The 23,545-nt window shown below is 35.8% G+C and overlaps 1 protein-coding gene across 2 annotated transcripts in view; it reads right to left on the minus strand.

Annotated features, from left to right (window-relative positions):
* The window catches only part of Gbeta13F (guanine nucleotide-binding protein subunit beta-1), a 28,259-nt gene extending 5,259 nt beyond the window's left edge, over positions 1-23,000 (minus strand). The window contains exons 1-5 of one of the 2 annotated variants that reach the window (XM_028188321.2): positions 22,718-23,000; positions 5,968-6,110; positions 5,315-5,460; positions 3,304-3,474; positions 1,097-1,219 (exon numbers count right to left, since the gene is read on the minus strand). In XM_028188321.2, the coding sequence (XP_028044122.1) occupies positions 1,097-1,219; positions 3,304-3,474; positions 5,315-5,460; positions 5,968-6,024 (497 nt within the window). In that variant the 5' untranslated portion in view covers positions 6,025-6,110; positions 22,718-23,000. The other variant, XM_089739550.1, reaches the window with a different exon arrangement.
* Between the last annotated feature and the right edge of the window lie 545 nt (positions 23,001-23,545).

The following is a 23,545-nucleotide window of genomic DNA, read 5'->3' on the forward strand; positions in this document are numbered from 1 at the left end:
TAACATGGTGTAATAAAAATGAAACCCGCCTAATTACTGGTGGTAGGCTCTCTTGTGAGTCCGCACGGGTAGGTACCACCACCCTGCCTATTTCAGTCGTGAAGCAGTAATGCGTTTCGGTTTGAAGGGTGGGGCAGCCGTTATAACTATACTGAGACCTTAGAACTTATATCTTTTTTATTTATTTATTTTATTGCCTTTGTAGGCAAACGAGCATACGGCCCACCTGATGGTAAGTGGTCACCGTCGCTCATGGACGTCAGCAATGCCAGGGGCAGAGCCAAGCCGCTGCCTAAAGCCTAATATCTCAAGGTGGGTGGTGTATTTACTTTCTAGTTGTCTATGGGCTTCAGTAACCACTTAACATGAGGTGGGCTGTGAGCTCGTCCACCGATCTAAACAATAAAAAAATCAAGACATCGACACAGACGTCTTAGCACGATACTTCTTCACTAACTTTTATAACTTCATTGTTTCAATCAAGCCGCATTGCAGATATAAATTTCTTTAATTTTATACAATTAATCTTTCTTGAAACTATTTAGTACACATGTTTTGGTACACTTCTCTGCGTCTATGTATATCTTATCAACACATATACCACTGGTAAATTCATTACTGAAGCAAAGCACAAGCTAAACTCAAAACTAATTGATATACCGAATGAGATGTGTCATTGGAATTAATGAAATAGGCTGCTGCCAACCTCTCATTGTTGCCTTTTATCACATTTCTGTTCTGATTTCAACAAGCATGCATTATCAACTCTTTCTAGAATAATCCTGTGATTCTGATGAGGAATCTAAAAGTTATTATACATCATACATAATTTACTGGTGGTAGACCACTTGTGAGTCCACACAGCTGTGGTACCAACCACCGTCCTACCTATTTCTGCCGTGAAGCAGTAATGCGTTTCGGTTTGAGGGGTGGGACAGTCGTTGTAACTATACTTGGGACCCTTAGAACTTATATCTCAAGGTGGGTGGCGCATTTACCTTGTAGATGTCTGTGTGAGCTGTGAGCTCGTCTAACCACCTAAGCAAAAAAAAATTGTTTTCTGCAACCTCCTAACGAGACCGTCATAAACGCTAACCAGGTCATGTCGCCGGAGCTGGTCAGGATCTGGTTGTCGTCGAGGAAGCGGCAGCAGGACAGGTAGCCCGAGTGGCCGGGCAGCTCGCGGGACACGCGCACGTTGCCCTCGCGCGTCTTCAGGCTGGAAGGAAGGTACAGTAATGATGATCATTATTATTATTATTATCTATACATTAATACGTGAAGCAAAAACTTTGTATCCCTTTTTACAAAACTTGTGCAGACAGAGGAGTATGAAATTTCCCACACTTGTAGAGAATATAGAGGAGTGCAGAATGTTAATGTTTTTTTTAATTATGCATAAAACATTCACTAAATCAATAAAGTAAAACATTACGTGAAAAAAAAACTTTGTTTCCTTTTTTACAAAAATTGTGAGGAGGACACCTGGACGGAGGATTATTATGAAATTTCCCTCTTCCGGTTAGAGCCCCGTGAGCTCACCCTACACGTTAAGGAGAAACTGAAATAACCTTTCAAGGCTATCAGCATAGGTAGGAAAAAAAAATGAAATTTCCCACACTTACAGAGAATATAGAGAAGAAGTGCAGAATACTAATATTTTTTTAAGCATAAACAGTTCGATGTTTTTAATTGAACCTCAATTAAATTTACTCCGTTCAAATAGCTGAAGTTTTTTGTTATGATATTTTTTTCAAATTTTAAACTGAATGGCTCTCCTGTAAAGTTTCAGAAATGTCGCTTAAACCAAATAGCCTTTCACTTTCGATATATTTATGCGTAACGCCCACACGCACGATTCCATTCTTAAACTCCCAACCTATAGAAATAGTCGATTCACTAAAAACAATATTTACTCCCAAGAGACGCGAAACGCTCTCCGTGGAATGAAAAAATGTAAATGTAGAATAGGGATCGCAGCGCATAAAATAAAAGTTACACTATTCCAAAATCTTCTATTATAATAGTAATTAAGATTAACACTAATTTTATTACGTCTTACTCATTTTCCAACCGTCTTCGCCATCTACCAATTCTTTGTCATTCTATCTGTCATTCTTTTCTCTCTTTCTTTCCGTTTTCTCTCACTCACATCTTAACGCTCCGTTCCACTCTTTTCATACGTTCCGTTCTTACCAATCCTACATATATATGTAATATAAATACGTAGTCGTCTATTTATAGTGGTTATAGCCATTCGCATAAATAATTCATGGAAACTTTGTGATACGATAGAACTTTCTAGATTATGTCTTTCGTAGAATGTTTTTTTTTTTTAATTGTTTTCTTTTATAGTTTGTGTTGTATGGTTGGGTAGTATATTTTTTTCCTCTAAATTTCCGATCTGTGATCGTGTCTTGTAATATCATTTGTACAACAAAACGAAATTCATGAGTGCATTCAGTGACAATAGTCTAGTTTGTGGAAATATTTGTGAAATCTCTTCTTCTTCGTTTTCTCCACCGAATCCCACTAGGTGGGGTAAGGTGGGGTCGGCAGAGCGAATTTTTATCTTCCATTCTCTTGTATCGGCCGTCATCTCAACCCTAACTCCTCTCTCTCTCATATCGTAATTCACACACTTCATTCATGTCGTGTGTCTCGTGTCTCTACCTTGCACTACCATTTCCATAGTTCTCTCTACGCATCACATGTCCATACCACGCTAACCGTCCGCTCTTTAATTTGTCAATAACCGGGGTTACACCGGAACACATACCGTCTTCCACACAATCCATCTAATTTTTTTAGGTCTACCTCTTCCTCTAAAACTACTCTTCTAAACTACCTCTACAACTCATATATAATCAATCGGAAAACACTGAGTTGGTGTTGCCATTTTTAGGTTCACAATCTGTGTTGCGATGATCGTATTAAACCGTGCTGGTTTATGGGTTGAATGGTAACTGTACTAAATCACTAATACATAACCATAAGGCCCGAGTTACATTTTTCTTAAAAAGTAAACATCGAAATAAGACATTGTTTGAACTCTTGAACGTTGACGTCACTGTGCAAAATACTGCGCTCTTGTCTAATGTTTAAAAAATAGAATCAAAACGGTTAAATTTGAACAGATTATAATTCTGTGGTAGTTGTTCTGTTAGCGACATTTTAGACAAAAAAACTGTCAATACTAGTATCTTTAGATATAGTCATTGTTTTTAGTACCGATTGCAGATAAAGTATTTTTTTATTTTTCGTAATTTTAAATATTTTGTATAGACAACTCGATACGTTTACCTATAAATCGAGCAGATGTTGTCCAGTCCACCGCAAGCGACGTAGGAGCCAGAGGGCGCGTAAGCGCAGGTCATCACCCAGGACGAGCGCAGCGGGATCGCGTGCACCTTGTTGGTCGTGTGGCTGTCCCACACGATCAGCTTACCATCCTGACTGGCCGACACCAAGTTCCTGATGAAAAATACGATAGCAACATCACACACTGGGCACAAATCAACATTTAATATACCGATAGGATAGAAAGAACAAACCCTCAATCATATGAATTGAGTTGAATATACTACCAGCCAAATTCAGTTGTGTAGTAGCTTAGTGCGAGTTTTTTAACGTACTCGATAACGTAGAATTTAACCCAAATTTGTATAGAGTTGGAACAACGCCCCAAGCGGCAAACGTGTACACGGGTTACAGTATATAAGAAAAGAGTAAATAATTTCACAATGAACGCCAACAACAATAAATTATTGTATTCATTGCAAAAATTTGGTAGGCTGCGGCTTGACTCTGCTCCTGGCATTGCTGAAGTCCATGGGCGACGGTAACCACTCACCATCAGCTGGGCCGTATGCTCGTCTGCCTACAAGGTCAATAAAAAAAAATAATTATATAGGTACATAAATATACTATGACGCTAGGTGAACAGAGCAAAAAAGGCAGTTGCTTTTTTAAATTTTTCGTTTGAAAAAAAGGTGTTTTTTTTTGTTAAATTTAATTCTTCATTAAGCGCCATCTATAGACGACAATGAATCATTTATAGGGCTTATGACGTAACACGTGGCCTTTTTCCATTTTCATTATCTAATACTCGAAAGCTTAAAGTACTTCGCCTTTTAAAACCTAGAAATGCTTTTGGGACAACAACCTAAGACATTTTTGTACAAAAAAAAATCATCTGAATAGTAATTCTAATTTTAACAAATCATTATCGAGTCAACTGTTTTTTTTTTAATATTTTAATAAGCACAATACAGAATTTATAATAAAAGCTAAAGAAAAGAGCTTCTCTATTAGTATATATACAACCTGCTAAGCGATGTGGTTTGGCATGTTAGATGTCAAGGAGTCATGTAACTTATAAAACATCTAATCAGATTAATCTAGATACCATTCTTATTGACTAAGAGTCTTAAGAACACCATTTCCCAAAGCGAAGAAGACTTTAAGAGCCGAATTTCCCTGTTTTTTTTATTCGGTCGCTATTATTATAAGGACACGGTAAAATTGCATACGAATGAAGCTGAGTCATTAAGGCCCTTATGGAAATGTTCATTGTCCGTTTTACAAAAATAGGCAGTCGTTGAGGACAATACTTGAAGCTCTTTGGCTACACAATACGTAGGATTCGACCTAATTAATATTCTTAATTATTGATAGATATTTCGTGTACAATGTCATCGAAATTGGTGAACCAAATTATTATTTTTTTGACCATTATTATTCATTATATAAACACGATTACCCACTTATGACGTCATGCTTGGGGATTTAGTTTAGCGTAAAAATAAATTTTAATTTTAAATGTGTAATAGTTTCTTGGTTTCCGATTATAATCTATTTAAAGGCTTTGCATGATTTATGGTGGTCGTGCGCCACTTTGAGAAGGCGGCGCGACATGAGAACCCTCTTGTTGTGGCCGCTGGAAACTACATACCCGATCCTGTAGACCGAATGGCAAACCGTCGACGTCGCCCAAAGCACGTCATTACGGATCCTCCTGATCCATTAACGGTGCTTTTAGGCACCAAAATCACCGGTCACCGTCCTCTTCGAACCCGTCACTTGCGACGAAGGGCTCGATGAGCGAATTAACCCATAGACCCAGCCCACTGAGTTTCTCGACGGATCTTCTCAGTGGGTCGCGTTTCCGATCCGGTGGTAGATTCTGCGAAGCACTGCTCTTGCTAGGGTCAGTGTTAGCAACACTCCGGTTTGAGACCCGTGAGGTCACCTACACACATTAGGGCGAAGCTGAAATAGTGCACTTTTTTTCATTTATTCATATTCCACGTACCTGGAATCGCTGCCCCAGTGCATGGCGTAGATCTTCGCGAGATGACCGCGCAAGGTTCGTCGGGTGCGCATCTGTATGCGACCGATCGGCTCCAGGTTCGAGGTGGCCTGGGCCAGCGACGTGTCGCATGCCGCTTTCCTCGCATCCTGTGTTCATACAAAAACAAATAAAAAAAAAAATTAAAAATAGTGTAAGAAAACATGATTTTATTGTAAAAAAAGCGTGGGGTGCATGGTATCAGTAGTTATAATATTTTATGAACAGATATGAGTAGAAGAGTTATTTTGATATCCTGAAAAGCACCCCACTCTTTTTTACAATAGAATCATTTTTTCTTAGACTACTTTTAATTCAAATTTATTAAAATTTATTTTCTATTTTGGATTTTCTATAAAAGCGTATTTTGTTAGTTTCTTTAACTATTATTTATTTTTCATTTTTTAGTTGAATTTCATTTTTTTTTTTTTTTTTTAATATTGAATTGTCATCGGTCCTTATTAAATATACCAAATTTCGAGTGAAACCGACGTTTTGCAGGGGATTAAAATCATATGTTCAAAGATTCCGTTACAAACATACCTACCTACGTCTGAAGAGCTAATAAAAGCGTATTAAAAATAAACTAGTGGTAAAGTAATTCGATTCGAACTCACTCTAATAGCGTTTTTAAGGGTTTCCGCCTCCTGGCGTAGGCTGTCCAGCTCGTTCATGATTGATACACGCGTCACACACAGCTCACGTGGAACAGACGATCGACAACCGCGCGCCGCGCACGTACAACACGCAACGCACCGATCTGTTGGAAAATACGAAACAACATTGAAAATTGTACTTTAAAGTCGACAGCGTTCGACTCAAATTCACATAAAGGCCCGTGTGCTGCGTATGAACAACACGCATCGCACCGATCTGTTGGAAAATATGATACAACATTGCAAATTGTACTTTAAAGTCGACAGCGTTTGACTCAAATTTACATAAAGGCCCGTGTGCTGCGTATGAACAACACGCAACGCATCGATCTCTTGGAAAATACGAAACAACATTGAAAATTGCACTTTAAAGTCGACAGTTTTCGACTCGAATTCATATTATTATGAAGGCCCGTGTGCCGCGTAAGAACAATATCTACGCAAAGCACCGATCTGTTGGAAAATACGATACATCATTGAAAATTGTACTTTAAAGTCGACAACGTTCGACTCAAATTCACATAAAGGCCCGTGTGCTGCGTACGATCAACACGCAACGCACCGATCTGTTGTAAAATACGAAACATCATTGAAAATTGTACTTTAAAGTCAACAACGTTCGACTCAGATTCACATAAAGGCCCGTGTGCTGCGTATGAACAACACGCATCGCACCGATCTGTTGGAAAATATGATACAACATTGCAAATTGTACTTTAAAGTCGACAACGTTCGACTCAAATTTACATAAAGGCCCGTGTGCTGCGTACGATCAACACGCAACGCACCGATCTGTTGGAAAATACGAAACATCATTGAAAATTGATCTTTAAAGTTGACTGCTTTCGACTCGAATTCACACAAAGGCTCGTGTGCTGCGTACGATCAATACGTAACGCACCGATCTGTTGGAAAATACGAATGAAAACTGTACTTTAAAGTCGTCGGCGTTCGACTCAAATTCATATGAAAGTCACAGCTTTGGAGTAGTGCCTTATGTGCTATACGATGAAGCAAAATCCCCAATATATCGAAAAGAGTGAAAGGCTATTTTGTTTAAGCGACATTTTTGTAATTTTACAGGAGAACCATTTAAAGTTTAAAAATTTGGAAAAATAATTGGAGTAAACTTAATTTTAGTTCAATTAAAAACATCATGGTTTTCTGTAGCATACCATCGGCCTAATAGTACCTATAAAAAGTACCTATTTTCATAGTTAGGGTGAAGTTGCGAATGTGCTAGAATCTCTTAGAATACACTGAACTATTTATCAAACGTCACAAACATCGTTCTAAGTTTAATTGATAACTGAATACAGTACAAAAATCTAATTTGTGTTTTTTTAACTATAAAAACGAACTATTGGTATCTCGAACGAATCCATATATCTGTACAAAAATTTAAAAAAAAACACTACCCCAAATTTCCAATACAGAAAATCAAAAAAGTAAACAAACATTCAATACTCCAACAAAATTGTTTAATTGTCCCAAAACCTTTCATAGTTGTTCATAAAAAAAAAAAGATTTATTTCTGCTATTAAAATGGTATGTTTATATTTTTTACTATGAACATTAAAATTGCATATTGATCAAGCTACGAGGCCTTTAAAGATCTAGGCAATAAAAATGGAAATGGAACATTTCGTGACGTCACCACCATTACGGCGTGCGAGAGCGATATGTTCTCTTCACGCATGCGCTCTTCCTTACACACCAAACTTAAAAAATCTATATAGAATAATACGTGAAACAAAAATGAGGTGGTACCCCTTTTTACGAAAATTGCGCGAACGGAAGAGTATAAAATTTCCTACACTGAGACAACATAGAGAGAAGCAGTGTAAAATTTTAATATTTTTTTTAAATATGTAATGCATAAAAAATACATTACGCACACTATCATGTATTTGACGCACACACGCATGCATACTATTAGTTTATTGTCAAACTCTTCTTATTGCTTATAGTCTGTGGTCAAATTGAGAATAGCTTAAATATTGTTTATTTTTATCTATATATTAATACGTGAAGCAAAAACTTTGTATCCCTTTTTACGAAAATTGCGCGGACGGAGGACTGAAAATTTCCACAGTTAAAGAGAATATAGAGAAGAAGTGAACAATGCTAATTTTTTTTTTTAAATAATGCATAGAAGATACATTAAATCAATAAAGAAAACATTAAACAACTACATACCATGTATTTGACGCACACAAGCATACATACTATTTATTGTCAAACTTTTGTTCTTGACGTCTGTTGTCAAATTGAGAATAGATTAAATATTGTTTGTCTTTATTAATATTTTTTAATAGTGTAGCCTTGGCGAAATTTGTGATTATAGAAGTATAAAATACAATCATAATAGTGTACAAACTTACAATTTCAATTAATTATTATAATCGAATTTCGACTACTGCGGGACCACTAGTTAATATAATTTGTCTAAAGTGTAGTCTTTGACAGTAAAATCATAGTAGTATACAAAATTATAATTTCAATTAATTATATTCGAATTTAGACTACCGGGGGACCAGTATTATTAATAGTTGCGTAAATTTACAATACATTTCTATGCTATGCTTTGGTCACTCTCCACTGTCACTCTTGTTTCTTCTGCTTTTTTTATCTATACAATCAAATCAAACAGGCCGTTACCATAAAAGTGAACTGAGATTGATCTAAGAAAAACACTTTGTCAAGATTAGTTCTGCGCCATCCATAGAAGGTTAATGGCAGAAAGTATTAACAAAACAAAAAAAAAAAAACAGTACAATAATGTCTTCGATTTCCGCGAGTCTTCGACATACATTCTTCAACTGCACTCGCGACCATGTAGATGAAAACTACAAAGTTTAATAGACACGTCAGAATTAATTATACAACAATAATAAACACGAGATTAAAAACCGTCACAGCAGTTTTAAGTAGAATTATATCGTGAAGTACCAACAACTCCTAAACAAATACTAAAGTCAAATAAAAACTATTATGCACTATGCACGAGTGTTATAGAACACGAACAAACAAGGTAAACAAACAGACAAACATTAATTTTCGTTGTATATACTTGTACAATAAATGTATTTGCCGTTTCCTTGTTATATATTTGTTGCTGTATTTATTATACTATTAGGTCGAAAAAAAACCCTCACGATTTACGAGTAAAATGGTCACTGGATACAAAATAGATAATAAAAATGAATACACGATTTTATATTGGCTATCCCGTCCTTCAAATCGGAAGACTGCTACTCGGCAGTAATAGGCAAGATAGGATACTTATACGTATGAGCTAGTAATTACGTCTAGTAGTAGTAGAGCTAGTATTTACATGCGTACTGTAAAAACGGAGACCTTAGAACTTATATATCAAGGTGGGTGGCGGCATTTACGTTGTAGATGTCTATGGGCTCCGGTGACCACTAAATATATATAAACAATAATAAAAATAATAAAAATGCCGGTATTCATTTGGAGAACGCTGCTGCTCAATCTACAGAGAATCTCTTACGACACGAGATAGAGTGCTATTCTCAGTCAGAACAAAATGAAACACGTTATTACGGGACGAGCCTAAACTATATAAGTAGTAAAATATAATATAATTCTAGACAGTAATCTCTGGACACTGCCAATAAAACATTATCGAAATGTTCAGGCGTGGGGGCATTCCACTTTGCATCTCTGAACGTCATTCCATAGGACAACAATACGTGAATCATGCAAGTGTCACGACGAAGCAATTCAACTTTATAACTGGACGTAAACGATACGGTTGCGGTGGACTATTTGGTTTTCCTTCGCAATTGGGTGACTTATATGCGCAGTTTATTATTTAAAAGGCGTATTTCACAAACTTTAAGTCCAAAACACTTCAGTCTTCCGGTAATTTGTATTGAGTACAAGTCATAGTCGAACTTGATTTAAGGGGCGACTGGAGTTCAAGTTAGGCGCGGGTGTCAATCAGCGTGCTTAGTGGGAATTTTTTGACGTTCTAGATAGTGAAATAGTTAACTCAAATTTGTATGGAGTTGGGACGACTGCCTACGTTTGCCGCTAGGGGCGCTGTTCCAACTCCATACAAATATGAGTTAACTTTTACGTTATCGAGAATGTTAAAAAACTAGCCCAAAGCACACTGCACTTTTAATGTCAGGTTTGACACCGATCATAAATAAGAGCGTTAACACGTATACTAGGTCACTAGTCATAAATTAACACGTTGGTTTGTGTGAAAAGTGTGACGTTCTAACTCGGCCATAGAGTTCTAGGTTCTTATTCAGTTGACATATAAAGTATCTCAGCAATGATTAACATATAAATTCAAAATATATTGTTTAATGCAGCCTTGCCTTCGGTCTTCGAAAGTCTTAATCATATTTAAAACTAGCGACCCGCCCTCGCTTCGCTTCGGAAACTGTAATTTATTATTGATTTCTGCACTATTTAATAGATGTTATTATACATATAAACCTTCCTCTTCAATAACTCTATCTATTAAAAAAACCGCATCAAAATCCGTTGCGTAGTTTTAAAGATTGAAGCATGCATAGGGACAGATATAGGGACAGAGAAAGCGACTTTGTTTTATACTATGCAGTGATTACTTTTACTTATTTATTAGTAGTCATTGTCATTTATATTATTTCCAACATATTTTTCGTGAGTGCTGTCGACGGACCGTGGTAAAGATAGATATCGTACTAACATTATAAACACGAAAGTTTGCAAGAATCTATGGATGTATTATGTTTGTTACTCTTTCACGTAAAAACTACTGAATGGATTTTGATGAAGCTTTACAATAATATAGTTTACACATCAGAATTACACAAAGGCTGTCTATACTTTATTAATATAATTAAGCTGAAGAGTTTGTTTGTTTGAACGCGCTAATCTCAGGAACTACTGATCCGATTTGAAAAATATTTTCAGTGTTAGATAGTTCATTTATCGAGGAAGACTATAGGCTATATAACATCACGCTAAGACCAATGCGAGCGGAGCACCAATAAAGAATGTATCCAAATCGGGTTTTTCCCCTTTTGAGAGCTTCCGCTGCGTGCGCTGCAGAAACGGTTAAAGTTTCGCTAAAATAATGTATGACAGAATTGTTCCCCTTTAAAAGATCAAAAAAAAAAAAGTCCGCGACAGCATATGTCTATATGTTAAGGTTGGCTTACTATAACGTTTTTTATGCTAACCGGTGTTTCCCGAGCGCTATGACATGTCCTTCTTCAAACGAGGCTTGTGGAGAGTATTAAACGATAGGCAGAGGCTTGGCTCTGCCCCTGGCATTGCTGAAGTCCATGGGCGACGGTAACCACTCACCATCAGGTGGGCCGCATGCTCGTCTGCCTACAAGGGCAATAAAAAAAAAAAAACAGTTCTAAAATAAAGCATTATTTGTGAGCTATTCCACGCGGACGAAGTCGCGGACAAAAGCTAGTAATTTATAAAGATATAGTGTGAACTACCCTCATTATAACGATAAGTGTCAAGTAGAAAAAAATCTGCCATCTTATTTTCATAATCAATAATAACATACAGTTCCCGAAGCAAAGCGAGGGCGTGTCGCTAGTAATGATAAGAACACGCGAGCATAAACCGCAAAACTAATTTTAATTATAATTTAATTCAGATTTTCTTACTATGTTCCTTTTTATATCCTTCTCCTGCCCGAGATTATTAACCGTAACAGCTATTAGTTAAATTTATTATACAGTGACCTAGATGCCTTCATTTTTTACCTTTGATGGCTTCATTGGATCGTTTAATTCGATTATATTTTATAGATTCGCCCTTACTACCTATAGATTGTTATTTGTCAGTATGTCTGAATATTGTATCATTTAAGGCTTTCCCCCTGTGAGTCGAAATAAACAACTGTAATACAAATTGCGGTGTTTTCGTGACCCCGTTCGCGGGGAAATGTACGTAACCGTATAAATATTTTAATTACATAATAACATGCGATACACGCGTAATTTTACCATTTACATCAGGATTAAGTTACTTGTGAATACACAAATTTTGTTTATATCTATTGGCGATCAAAGTTACATATATGGAAAAGGTTAAAATTTAAGATTACTTATTATACAGAAAATCGGTGCGAGCGTCCTCAAACAGGCGTTTACACGGTCTATTACCTCTCGAGGGCGTTTTACGTTTCGCGTCTGACGTAGGCGCTGACAGGTCACGGTTGTATGGCCGTTACCTGCAACGCGTCAGCGGGAGGGAACTGGCTAGGGGTCGCCACCATGGTGGTAGTTATGAAACGAACAATATATTGGCTGTCTGCCCCACCCGCATAGAATGACCGGACATGTCGCTATCGCCTGTCGTGACGGCAATGCTCGGTAAACAAGTTTCATTATTTTACATTAAGTAACGAAGCATATTTTTTTTTTGTATTGCTTAGATGGGTGGACGAGCTCACAGCCCACCTGGTGTTAAGTGGTTACTGGGGCCCATAGACATCCACAACGTGAATGCGCCACCCATCTTGAGATATAAGTTCTAAGGTCTCAAGTATTCACTGGTGGTAGGACCTCTTGTGAGTCCGCGCGGGTAGGTACCACCGCCCTGCTTGTTTCTGCCGTGAAGCAATAATGCGTTTCGGTTTAAGGGTGGGGCAGCCGTTGTAACTATACTTGAGACCTTAGAACTTATATCTCAAGGTGGGTGGCGCATTTACGTTGTAGATATCTATGGGCTCCAGTAACCACTTAACACCAGGTGGGCTGTGAGCTCGCCCACCCATCTAAGCAATAAAAAAAAGTATAGCTACAACGGCTGCCCTACCCTTCAAACCGAAACGCATTACTGCTTCACGGCAGAAATAGACAGGGTGGTGGTACCTACCCGCGCGGACTCAGAAGAGGTCCTACCACCCACAACTAACCGTGAAATAACCGGAAAGGCTAAGGAGGGCTTACAATCTGAAGCCACTGCTTGGCCGTCCTGATTTGTTACCGACCGCTTTAGCCGATTAATCACAATCTACTCCGTACCATGTCTGATTGCACGGTTGACTTCTGTCGCACCTCCTACCCTTCCCGGGCTGACCCAAACGGGGCCATAGTGAAGGAGACTCATAATAGATTCATAGATTAGACACGAAAACTAACTCTTAATATTATACAATAATCAAAGTTCTACTCGGGACGTGACTATCCGAATTTACGTAAAATTAAAAATCAGTTATTCACTCGAGAAATTAAACAGGCATATTAATTACAAACGACTACACGAAAAACTATTAAAAATCTACGTGAACAAGACAGCTTTTTCTTTACAGTATGTACCGTTGAAAACTTCGCGATTACGCCACGATCGTGTTTGAATGTTTTGACGAGCTGGAAAATTTGTAAACTCTTCAACTAGATTGTTACGACATTCGGTTGAAACCGTGTTAGCCGTGTTTCCCACCCGCACAGCGATCGATATAAAAACAAAGCACCGTTACATACATGATGTATTCTTAACGAAGTACACGTTTTATTATTTATTGCTTAGATGGGTGGACGAGCTCACAGTCCACCTGGTGTTAAGTGGTTACTGGAGCCCATAGACATCTACAACGTAAATGCGCCACCTACCTAACCTAACCTAAAGCGTTTTCGACTTCAAAAATAATGAAGCATCCGTTTATTACTACGAAAACTACGTTAAAACTGCTGTGTTATGGACATCAAAAACCACAAATGCATTTCTCGTGTTCTTATAAAAAGAACGTGATAGCAAACATTGTTCACACACACCTTACAAAATATATTTTCGTAAAATCGCCATAATATATCATTGTGATCGCTTTTTTTATTATAAACACTGTAGAATTAAGACTTCGGCACAAAAAAACTTCCTGGACCAAATTGACTGTTTTGTGAAATGCGTCAAGACTGACAACCCGAAAAACGGCCCGAACGCTCTTCGGGAAAATACACTTCTGCACAAAAGTTTGTTCGTTACTTATTTGCGGATATTTACAACACTACAGCTGTCAGAGCGCGAGTTACCAAAAACAACACGTACACTGAAGAGCCACCACATAGTACGCGTCCGAGAATTAATTCCAATATATTTATCTTTCGGACTTTATTTACTTCTTAATTTACGTGAAAGACGAGACTCGAGTGCAATGCAACGCAACGATGATAAACATTTTTGTGAGGTTTAAGAAAAAGTTCGTTAAATCGCCATAAAGTATCATTGTGATCGCTTTTTTTTTATATAAACACTGTAGAATTAAGACTTCGACACAAAAAAACGTCCCGGGCCAAATCGACTGTTTTGTAAAATGCGTCAATCCTGACAACCCGCAAAACGGCCCGAACGCTCTTCGGGAAAATACACTTCTGTACAAAAGTTTGATCGTTACTTATTTGCGGATATTTACAACACTACAGCTGTCAGAGCGCGAGTTACCAAAAAAACAAGACGTACATTGAAGAGCCACCACATAGTACGCGTCTGAGAATTAATTCCAACATATTTATCTTTCTGTCTTTATTTACTTCTTTAATTTACGTGAGAGACGAGACTCGAGTGCAATGTAACGCAGCGATGATAAACATTTTTGGGAGGTTTAAGAAACAAGGTCGATACATTGGAAATCGGCAAAAAATAACTCTATCTAAAATTAACGACACCCATTCGCTCATCAATAGTTCTAACCGAGTTTCTACTGAGTCGATAGTATGGTCAATTTTTACGCCAGATGATCTAAGATAGTAAGCCAGATTATCATTCAGAAGACAAGGGAATGAAAAACTCAAATCTACTAAGGCTCATCTTTCGTCGATACTGATTGAATCTTCATGTTTAAGTATGGAGCAATGGTGATTAAGTATTGAACACGACCTGTTGTGAGCGAAGGGTTGACATTACCTGTATATTCCTCCCTGCAAATTATTAACACATTCACACGTCTGGATTTGATACGACGGTATTAAATTTTTGGTGTTTATTTACCTCGATAACCGCCTAAAATTATGGCGTAAATTCGGTTACCAATATACAATAATAAAAAAGATACGGTGTCGTCTTAACCGTGTTAATCTAGCTGTGGAAACAAATAGGGCCTATTCTATAATTCTCATATTATATGATATTATTATTTATCGCCGACAAGGCGTGTATGGATTTGGGACGAGCACTGCGTCATTTCCATATGAAATAATAACAATCGTTTCACAGGAAAAAAGTTATCTCCGTTTTCTCACTAGCTTTCATAGTAATGGATTAGCGGAATGTATTCCTAGACAACATGTAAACATTCTGTTTATTGGGAACTCTTTGTAGTCTTATAAAAAAAAATACAGATTATATTAGAAATGTACGGAATTATAATTTGAAATACGCTTCGATTGTGGTAACAATCGCATGGCCCAATACAGATTAGAGGGTGTCTTCGAATCATATGTAATACTAGCGACCCGCCCTCGCTTCGCTTCGGAAACTGTAATTTATTATTGATTTCTCCACTATTTAATGGATGTTATTATACATAAAAACCTTCCTCTACAATCACTCTATCTATTAAAAAAAACCGCATCAAAACCCGTTGTGTAGTTTTAAAGATTTAAGCATACATAGGAACAGACAGATATAGGGACAGAGAAAGCGACTTTGTTTTATACTATGTAGTGATTTAACTTTATTTAATAAAATAAGTCAAAATAATATATGTATGATTCTGTTTTCTCTTCATTGTTGATTTACTCCCGAAGTTATTTGTTTCATTACCTTCGTTGGCATGTGAGCATACGGCGCAGCTGATGGTGACTTTTCACCGAGGCACGGCCGTATGTACATACATAGCATTTACATAAAAAAATGTAGAACCCTGTGTCCCTCTGACTTAACTACATTTAAATAAACATATAGAGAAAAGAATCATTTCTATTTGAATTCACAAAAGAAAAATCCTTCATTCTGACACTGTTTTCAGGGTGGGCTGAAACTTACTAACGCATTTTATGTCATATTATGTTGATACTCATTGTGCATTGTGTATCTTAAGATATGATTGATCTTAAGATAAGCTCAAGCACGTGATAGCCCCAAATGACGTCACACGCAAGTGAAGTTGCGATAATTTCGGATTTGTATAGCTTGCGCACCAATTTAGGATTATAGGGGCTGGGCTATCAGGCTTCCTATTGTCTCTGTGACTGGGTGACGGCTGTTCTTTAAATGGAGCGCTTGAATATTTCCTGGCATAAACATGCAGGGTCGTGGTACTGACTCGCAATGCCACAAGCACTAACACTAATTACGAATATGTTATATAGCTGTTCCTTTATAACACGTTGGATTAGTTAAATCAGTACCGGCTTAGCATCCAAACGATGGCAGTCACATGGCTATGATAAAAGGACATCTTATCTTTTAGGCCACGGAAGCTTTCACTTTTTTTTGTTTTATTGCCCTTGTAGGCAGACGAGCATACGGCCCACCTGATGATGAGTGGTTACCGTCGCCCATAGAATTCAGCAATGCCAGGGGCAGAGCCACTGCCTACCTATCACTAATTTGATAATTCAAGAAACCCAGCTTACTTACTTTTTAAAACATCAAATTAAATGGTTCTAAAATTGAAGGTAATCTGCTCAATTTAAGCGAATATGCGACATATAAACTTATAAATTGAGTTGAAAGTTGAAACAAAGTAAAAGCTATATATGTATATGCGTAGCAACCCCAGTATATTTAGTTGAGTCGATCTTGTTGGATATACAAATCTATTGTACTAATATTTTCGGATTTAATCACCACTGATCAGAAATTTAAATATGCAATTTATTTTCGGTTTTTTTTTATACGATGTTATATGTGGAAATTTATTTATTTATTTATTTATTAAGTTGCACCAACAAAGTGATCGTCAATACAAAACATTGAACAATTGACAAAAGTTCATGGCAGATGTCACCTCAATTATAGGTGCAATCGACAGTGCATTAACATCAAAAATAAAATAAAAAATACAACTAAGATTTGATTACATTTCATTCATTGCTTAAGATTAATTTATATTTAATTGGGAGATGATCCGTGACAGATTTTTCCTGTAAGTTGTGAGATAATAATAATAATAACCTAATCGTTCGTGAATGCGTTTAGACGTTTAGAGTTTATTTCCTTGGACAAATTGGCACCTGCATGTGTGATTTGTACGCCAATATAATCGCTTCATATCAATACTAACTAACGGGCACCTTATCCTATAGGCCGTGAAGACTTCATATTTCCTGTATCGTGAATATCCTTTTAGTAGTATCTATTCATAGGTTCTGTTTCGCCCACCAGTTACTAAGCACTTTTGCAATTTTATTTCGCGTTTATTATATTAATGGCCTATACCCGGTCAAGCTTTGCTGTGATTTTATTGGACATTAATAACATTTACCTAGTTAAGTTTTAATTTTTCCTGAACCCGAATTTGTTTCCCTTATAACATCCGCTAGTGTAAGTTCCGTCAGAAGCGCTACAGATGAGGCGGAGATTAGCCGTTTCTTCTAACCGAAAAACATATTTAAGAAAAGCTCTTTTTATTGCCTAGCAATATTGTCCCTATGCATTCAGTAGCTGTGATTTTGGGACATTATGAACATTTGAATTTTATCGATATTTTAGCTGGCGACAAGTGTGTTTCCAAAAAAAATGTTACGTAAAGGCCCAAAGATTTAAGAGGAATGCGAAAGTTTTATATTCTACGATGATAGCCAATCAGTTTACGCTAAAATAAGTAACAGATCTAATGTATGTCGGAAAGTCGACATTTGTGATAATTTGTTAGATGACAAAATATCAGCTCATTCAAAAAATTAGGTCTCCGTAGCGAAGATAAATATTTAATTGCATTAATACATTGTATGTCCACTAAATATTTCGGACACAGGTTTACCGTCTTTACAATTCTGTCTTTCTTTTTGCTAGCGAATTTATACAAAATTATTCCACCATTCGGATAATCGGAACCTAAAGAACTTAGCCCACATTCAAATGGTCACCGTACTCCATATGAAGAACAATGAACGCTATTCAAATATATTCAAAGGAGAATACCTTATGCTGTATCATTACTGGCTATTGTCAGCCCCGACACGATATCCCTATCCTGCTTAATTCTGCAGGGAAGCAATATTTTTTCTGATTTAAAGCGTGGAGCAATTATCGTCCAGTCGTCGTTACCTAAAGGATAAGACGACCGGTGCATCCGTATCTAGCGATGCAACGGTATTCGAATCCCGCAGGCAAGTATCAATTTTTCTAGTGAAATATGTACTTAATGTTCGCGATTGACTTCCACGGTGAAGGAATAATCGTCATCGTGTCATAAAAATAAGTCGCGAAATTATAACTTGCGTAATTGCTGGTGTGTGTGAGTAACAAGTGTATGACGAAACAGAAATACTGTTTACTGGTGATAGGTCGTCTTGTGAGTCCGCACGGATAGGTACCACCACCCTGCCTCTATTTCTGCCGTGAAGCAGTAATGCGTTTCAGTTTGAAGGGTGGGGCAGCCGTTGTAACTATACTTGAGACATTAGAACTCATATCTCAAGGTTGGTGGCGGCAGTTACACTGTATAATAATATGTCTATGGGCTCGGGTAACCACTTAACATCAGGTGGGCCGTGAGCTCATCCAACCATCTAAGCAATAAATAAATAAAAAACTACATATACTACTTTTACTATACTATACTACTTTTTACTTTGACAGAAATAAAAATATTTTATAATAATAAAAAACTGCGAATTCAAACTATACAAGTAATTTGAATTAGCACCAGCTCAAGATTATAAAACAAAATTATATCTTTACCATATATTTGGAACTCAATAGATATAAAAATGTAAACTAGCAGTGTAGCTAGTGGGGCAGCCGTTGTAACTATACTGAGACCTTAGAACTTATATCTCAAGGTGGGTGGCGCATTTACGTTGTAGATGTCCATGGGCTCCAGTAACCACTTAACACCAGGTGGGCTGCGAGCTCGTCCACCCATCTAAGCAATAAAAAAATATATATAAAAACTAAACTTTTTACTAAGACAGACAATTGTTTCTGTATATTCCACAGAAAATTACACCATCATATGAGACTGGGCTTAGTGCCAATTTTTTTCTTTAAATGAACACAAATCTCTTCCTTATGAAATTTCTATTAATCTTGGCAAGCTTTATGAACGATTTATATTTGTCAAATGTAAGAGAAAAGTTCTTATTTGACTTACTGATTTGATAATGAGCTGTCTATAGGGTTTGTGCTCTTAATAACTTAGGATTTATTAATTATAAAACACAATTCTATTGTCAGGACTTACTTAATTTTCAAGTTTTGGTATTCTCATTGCTCCCCGATCTCCATATTATAAGTGAGTTCATTAATTTAATTACTCACTACACAAAAGAATTTTTAATTTTATTGTTAAATAATTTTTTTTTTTTTACTATTTATGTTGGTATAGCTATTCTCATTATATTTGAAGACAGTTTTTTATTACTATCTGCTGGTTATCAATATCATGGTAGAATTTGCTGAGGGCATCGAGAGTAAAAAGCTCTGAGTTTAAAAAAAACTAATGCTATCAGATGACTAGAAGGTGCTAAAGAAATCATCACCAGTGTCATTAGTTTAGGTGAGGTTATGATAAAACTAATTAATACAAAATCAATTGAGAAACTTTCTTCTTCTCATATTGGTTTAAAATGTAATTTTTAACTGATTCTTCTTTATATTGTCTATCGCAAATTACTAACTCATGTGTAAATTTCCAAAATTATATTAAGGCAAAATTTTATTTCTGTCCTCAATAAACTATTCTATTCTAATAGGTATATCAATTTTAACACTCTGATAGAGATATTGCTTTCAGCCACATTTAAATTAATGATTAAATACACATTCTGTACAGATAACAAACATTTTTATGTCAATGTTAATGAGTAAATGGTGTCAGGCTAGAAAACCATTAACCCATCTCAACCTATAGATATTGTATATGCGACTAAGGGAGACTGGCATTAGAGCATCAGCGTTTTCAGGGATACTGCGTAATACAATACCCCCACCTGCTTAACAATGAGACAGCCATCTTACGATAATACAATTATCACTTCAGCTTTATGTGGGTGGTGACTAAAGTTGTGATGAGCTGCAATAATTAATCACTTAATACCTTGTGAGCAGTGATTTCGCTCGCTACAGCAGAATATAAAAAATTGTAATTAGTATCCACATGTGACGGATGATGCACAATTTTGCTACATTCAAAATTTTGAACCATGTGCATTATCTGAAGTTTACAGAATTCATTCTTGTTAGTAAATAAACTAATATCAATTTTTTTGGCACACTAGTGAACTTTTTCAACATTGCCCCTTTATATACATATAACATTCACAGTCATTCTTCTGTATTTAATGACAGATTCTTCAATTCTCAACAAGGTGAAATACTTCCATGTATGTAATGTCCAAAAACTCTCAAGTCAAATTAGCGATTACTAACGAAACTACCCAATTATATTTATGTATGTACATATATGTAAAAAATGAAATAGTCAAAAGTTTTCCAACTCAAAGTGCATTCGAAGCAATTAAATAATAATCAATATATAATAGACAAAACAGTCATATACAATTTCTTCCTATGTTATTCTGTTCTTAACTTTTGTTTTAATGGTTAATTGGGAGTTTCGTGTTTTCAATAAAATAAAAAATGCCATAGTAGTTTTGATGATACAATTTTCTCTTAAGCAACTGTTTGTCCACTAATTTTTTTGTTAGTTTAGTAGCTATTTATCAGTTTTAGGGTTATCATTACAAATATTTATGAAATAGACTAAAGATTGTGGTTCGATTATGGTCAAATTACTCATTGATTGAACACTAGAAATTATCTTTACAACATCGCATTATTAACTAAATCACTATGACAAATTTATTTCAAGATAAGTCTGCTTTACTAATGTGGTAAATTAAAATATAATAGCTTACCTCGGTGAATATAACTTACTTACCTAAGTCATATTCAGAAACCTCACTTAAAATGACAAACTCACGGACACTAGACAATACATGCTACATCAAAAACAAGGTCACAATACTTGCAATCATCTTAACAAAGGTTTGCTGTTCATATTTGTGTTGGACTTTAAATTATTATTATTATATGGTCTGAATATTTAGATATCATGTATGACTTTACTTTAAACAGTAATGCTCATTGAGGTAATCTACATATCATCCGAGGCAATCTACATAAATAACAAATTTATTAGTCCAAACATACATCCCATTTTATTGTATTAGTTGAACAGAAGATAGAGATAGATAGATTAGTTGAGAGAAGAAGCCTACTTATTGTTAAGTGGGTACATAGTCCATTAACCATAAAAGCAATTTGACATCTATCATGAGCCGTGACAAAATTTTAATTTTGAAATATTTGATGAAGGCATATCATATCCAATGAAATTTCTATATATTGTCTTATTCTGGGTGAAAATCACTAAACAAAAAATTGGTATTATGTAGATTTTGTATACTTTTATTGTATTGCATATTCTAGATAATAATATGTAATATGTAGGCCTTTATATTCTTACTTATTTTTCATTTGTTCATATTATAATGTTCCTAACTACAAACTATTAAGTTATTTTAAAATCTTCACATTTACTTAAGGAAATGTCTATGTTTAAATAATACCCATTCAATAAGGATTTTTAACAAGAAAATGACTAATTAGTTTCATTAGAACAGAGAAATCAATCAATACACAATATTGATCACTAAAAATTAATGAGTCATTGACCTGTACTAATTTTTCTTATTTTTTACAAGGTCATTCTAATTTCGGCTTCTTTAACTGTTGAAATACATCATTCACTAATTAATGAATATATTACTTATAATTATTCTATAACAATTTAAACATGAATAAATGCTAGTAAATATGTTGACTGAAAAACGTTAAGAAAAATATCTTAATACACTTAAATCCGTTCTTTAAGATAATTCATAATTTATGATCGTCCACTAAAAACCACGTTTTAAAAATCAATAACGCATAAAAAACATCAATCTAATATACAAATATAGACAGTAAGCTTATTAAAACTAACGCGAAAAGCTATTAGCTACTCAAGCACATCCTTATATTCAACACCGAAAATCTAGGTAGGGCGTGAAAATACCCAGTTGTACTAACATGATCAATAATCACAATTACCGACAAAACCCCTTATTTTACTCTATAATCCAGTTTTAAGTCCGTACATTCACGAAATGCGGTTAAAACTACAGATCGATGTTTCATCTAGCAACAGGGCAGTGCCTATCGTTGTATATTATGTATACCACTATGTGCCACTAATATGTAGGTAGCCATCGTTACACGATAAATGTTCAATATCCCTTCATCCGGTAGACTTGAATGAGGATCTGAACTCAAAATGGAAGTGTACGTGACTCATTTATCAATATATTACTTACCAATCCTTTTTTATAATGTTTTAAGCAATATACTAGCCGGCTTAGGCTCTTGTCTATACCCATGTAATTTAAAGATAATTAACACAGCTAACGAACACATAAAAGTTAATACGAACTACTCGTGAATAATGTATTTTATCTTTAGAGGCCGTATAGAATCAAGACTAGCCAAAATGGAACTGGAACTTTACCCTTCTGTCAGCAATGTCCCTTCGATCGACGCTCCAGCGATTTTCGGGCGATTTCTATATCACCATTAAGATTGGATAACCACTTTTTGGCACATTTTGTATCTTATCAATATCACCACACTAAAACAAGGATATTTCACAAGTTTTTATCACGGAACAATCCACCATTAGCTTTTCATACACCCTCAAGATCGGTCCTTTTCACGGCCATTTGCAAATTGCGTCAAAGTTCCTGGAACGTGATTGGTGTTTTCTGCGCTGGTGAAGTTAACGAAAAGCGCCACCTATCTGAACCTTTAAACCATTGAATACTTTACCAAGGCAGAATAGTCCTTTTTGCAAGACACGAAGAACTACAAAATTTTACATTGAATGGATATATAACTTTTTTACTCGTGTTTGTTTGGGTGCGGTGCAGAGCGTTTGAGAACCCCGAGCTGTGACGTCAAACTGGGCGTGAAACAGTAAATGCGGGATATTTGAACGAAAATTCCGAGAATTACGGATTCCGCTTACTTAAAATTCCAATAATAAAATTCACTGGTAATTATACCATTACTTCTACATTACTATTAATACTGCTACTACATCTGTGATTATTTATATGTGAATAGTTAGATTCGCGATGAAACGTATAAAATTTGATTTTTTTTATTGTCAAATAGCCTGGATTCAAGTCTTTTAGCCATATCATCGTTTATTATTTTTTCTTGTATCGTTTATTTATTTGCTTGTAAATAGATTTGAAAAAAGAAATGTTCAACTAAAATAGAACGTAATGACTTTTAGATAAACTTAGGACTTATAGAAAAACTTGTTCACTTTTGC

This window comes from Bombyx mandarina, chromosome A1 (assembly GCF_030267445.1).
Source record: "Bombyx mandarina strain Sakado chromosome A1, ASM3026744v2".
NCBI classification, from domain to species: domain Eukaryota; kingdom Metazoa; phylum Arthropoda; class Insecta; order Lepidoptera; family Bombycidae; genus Bombyx; species Bombyx mandarina.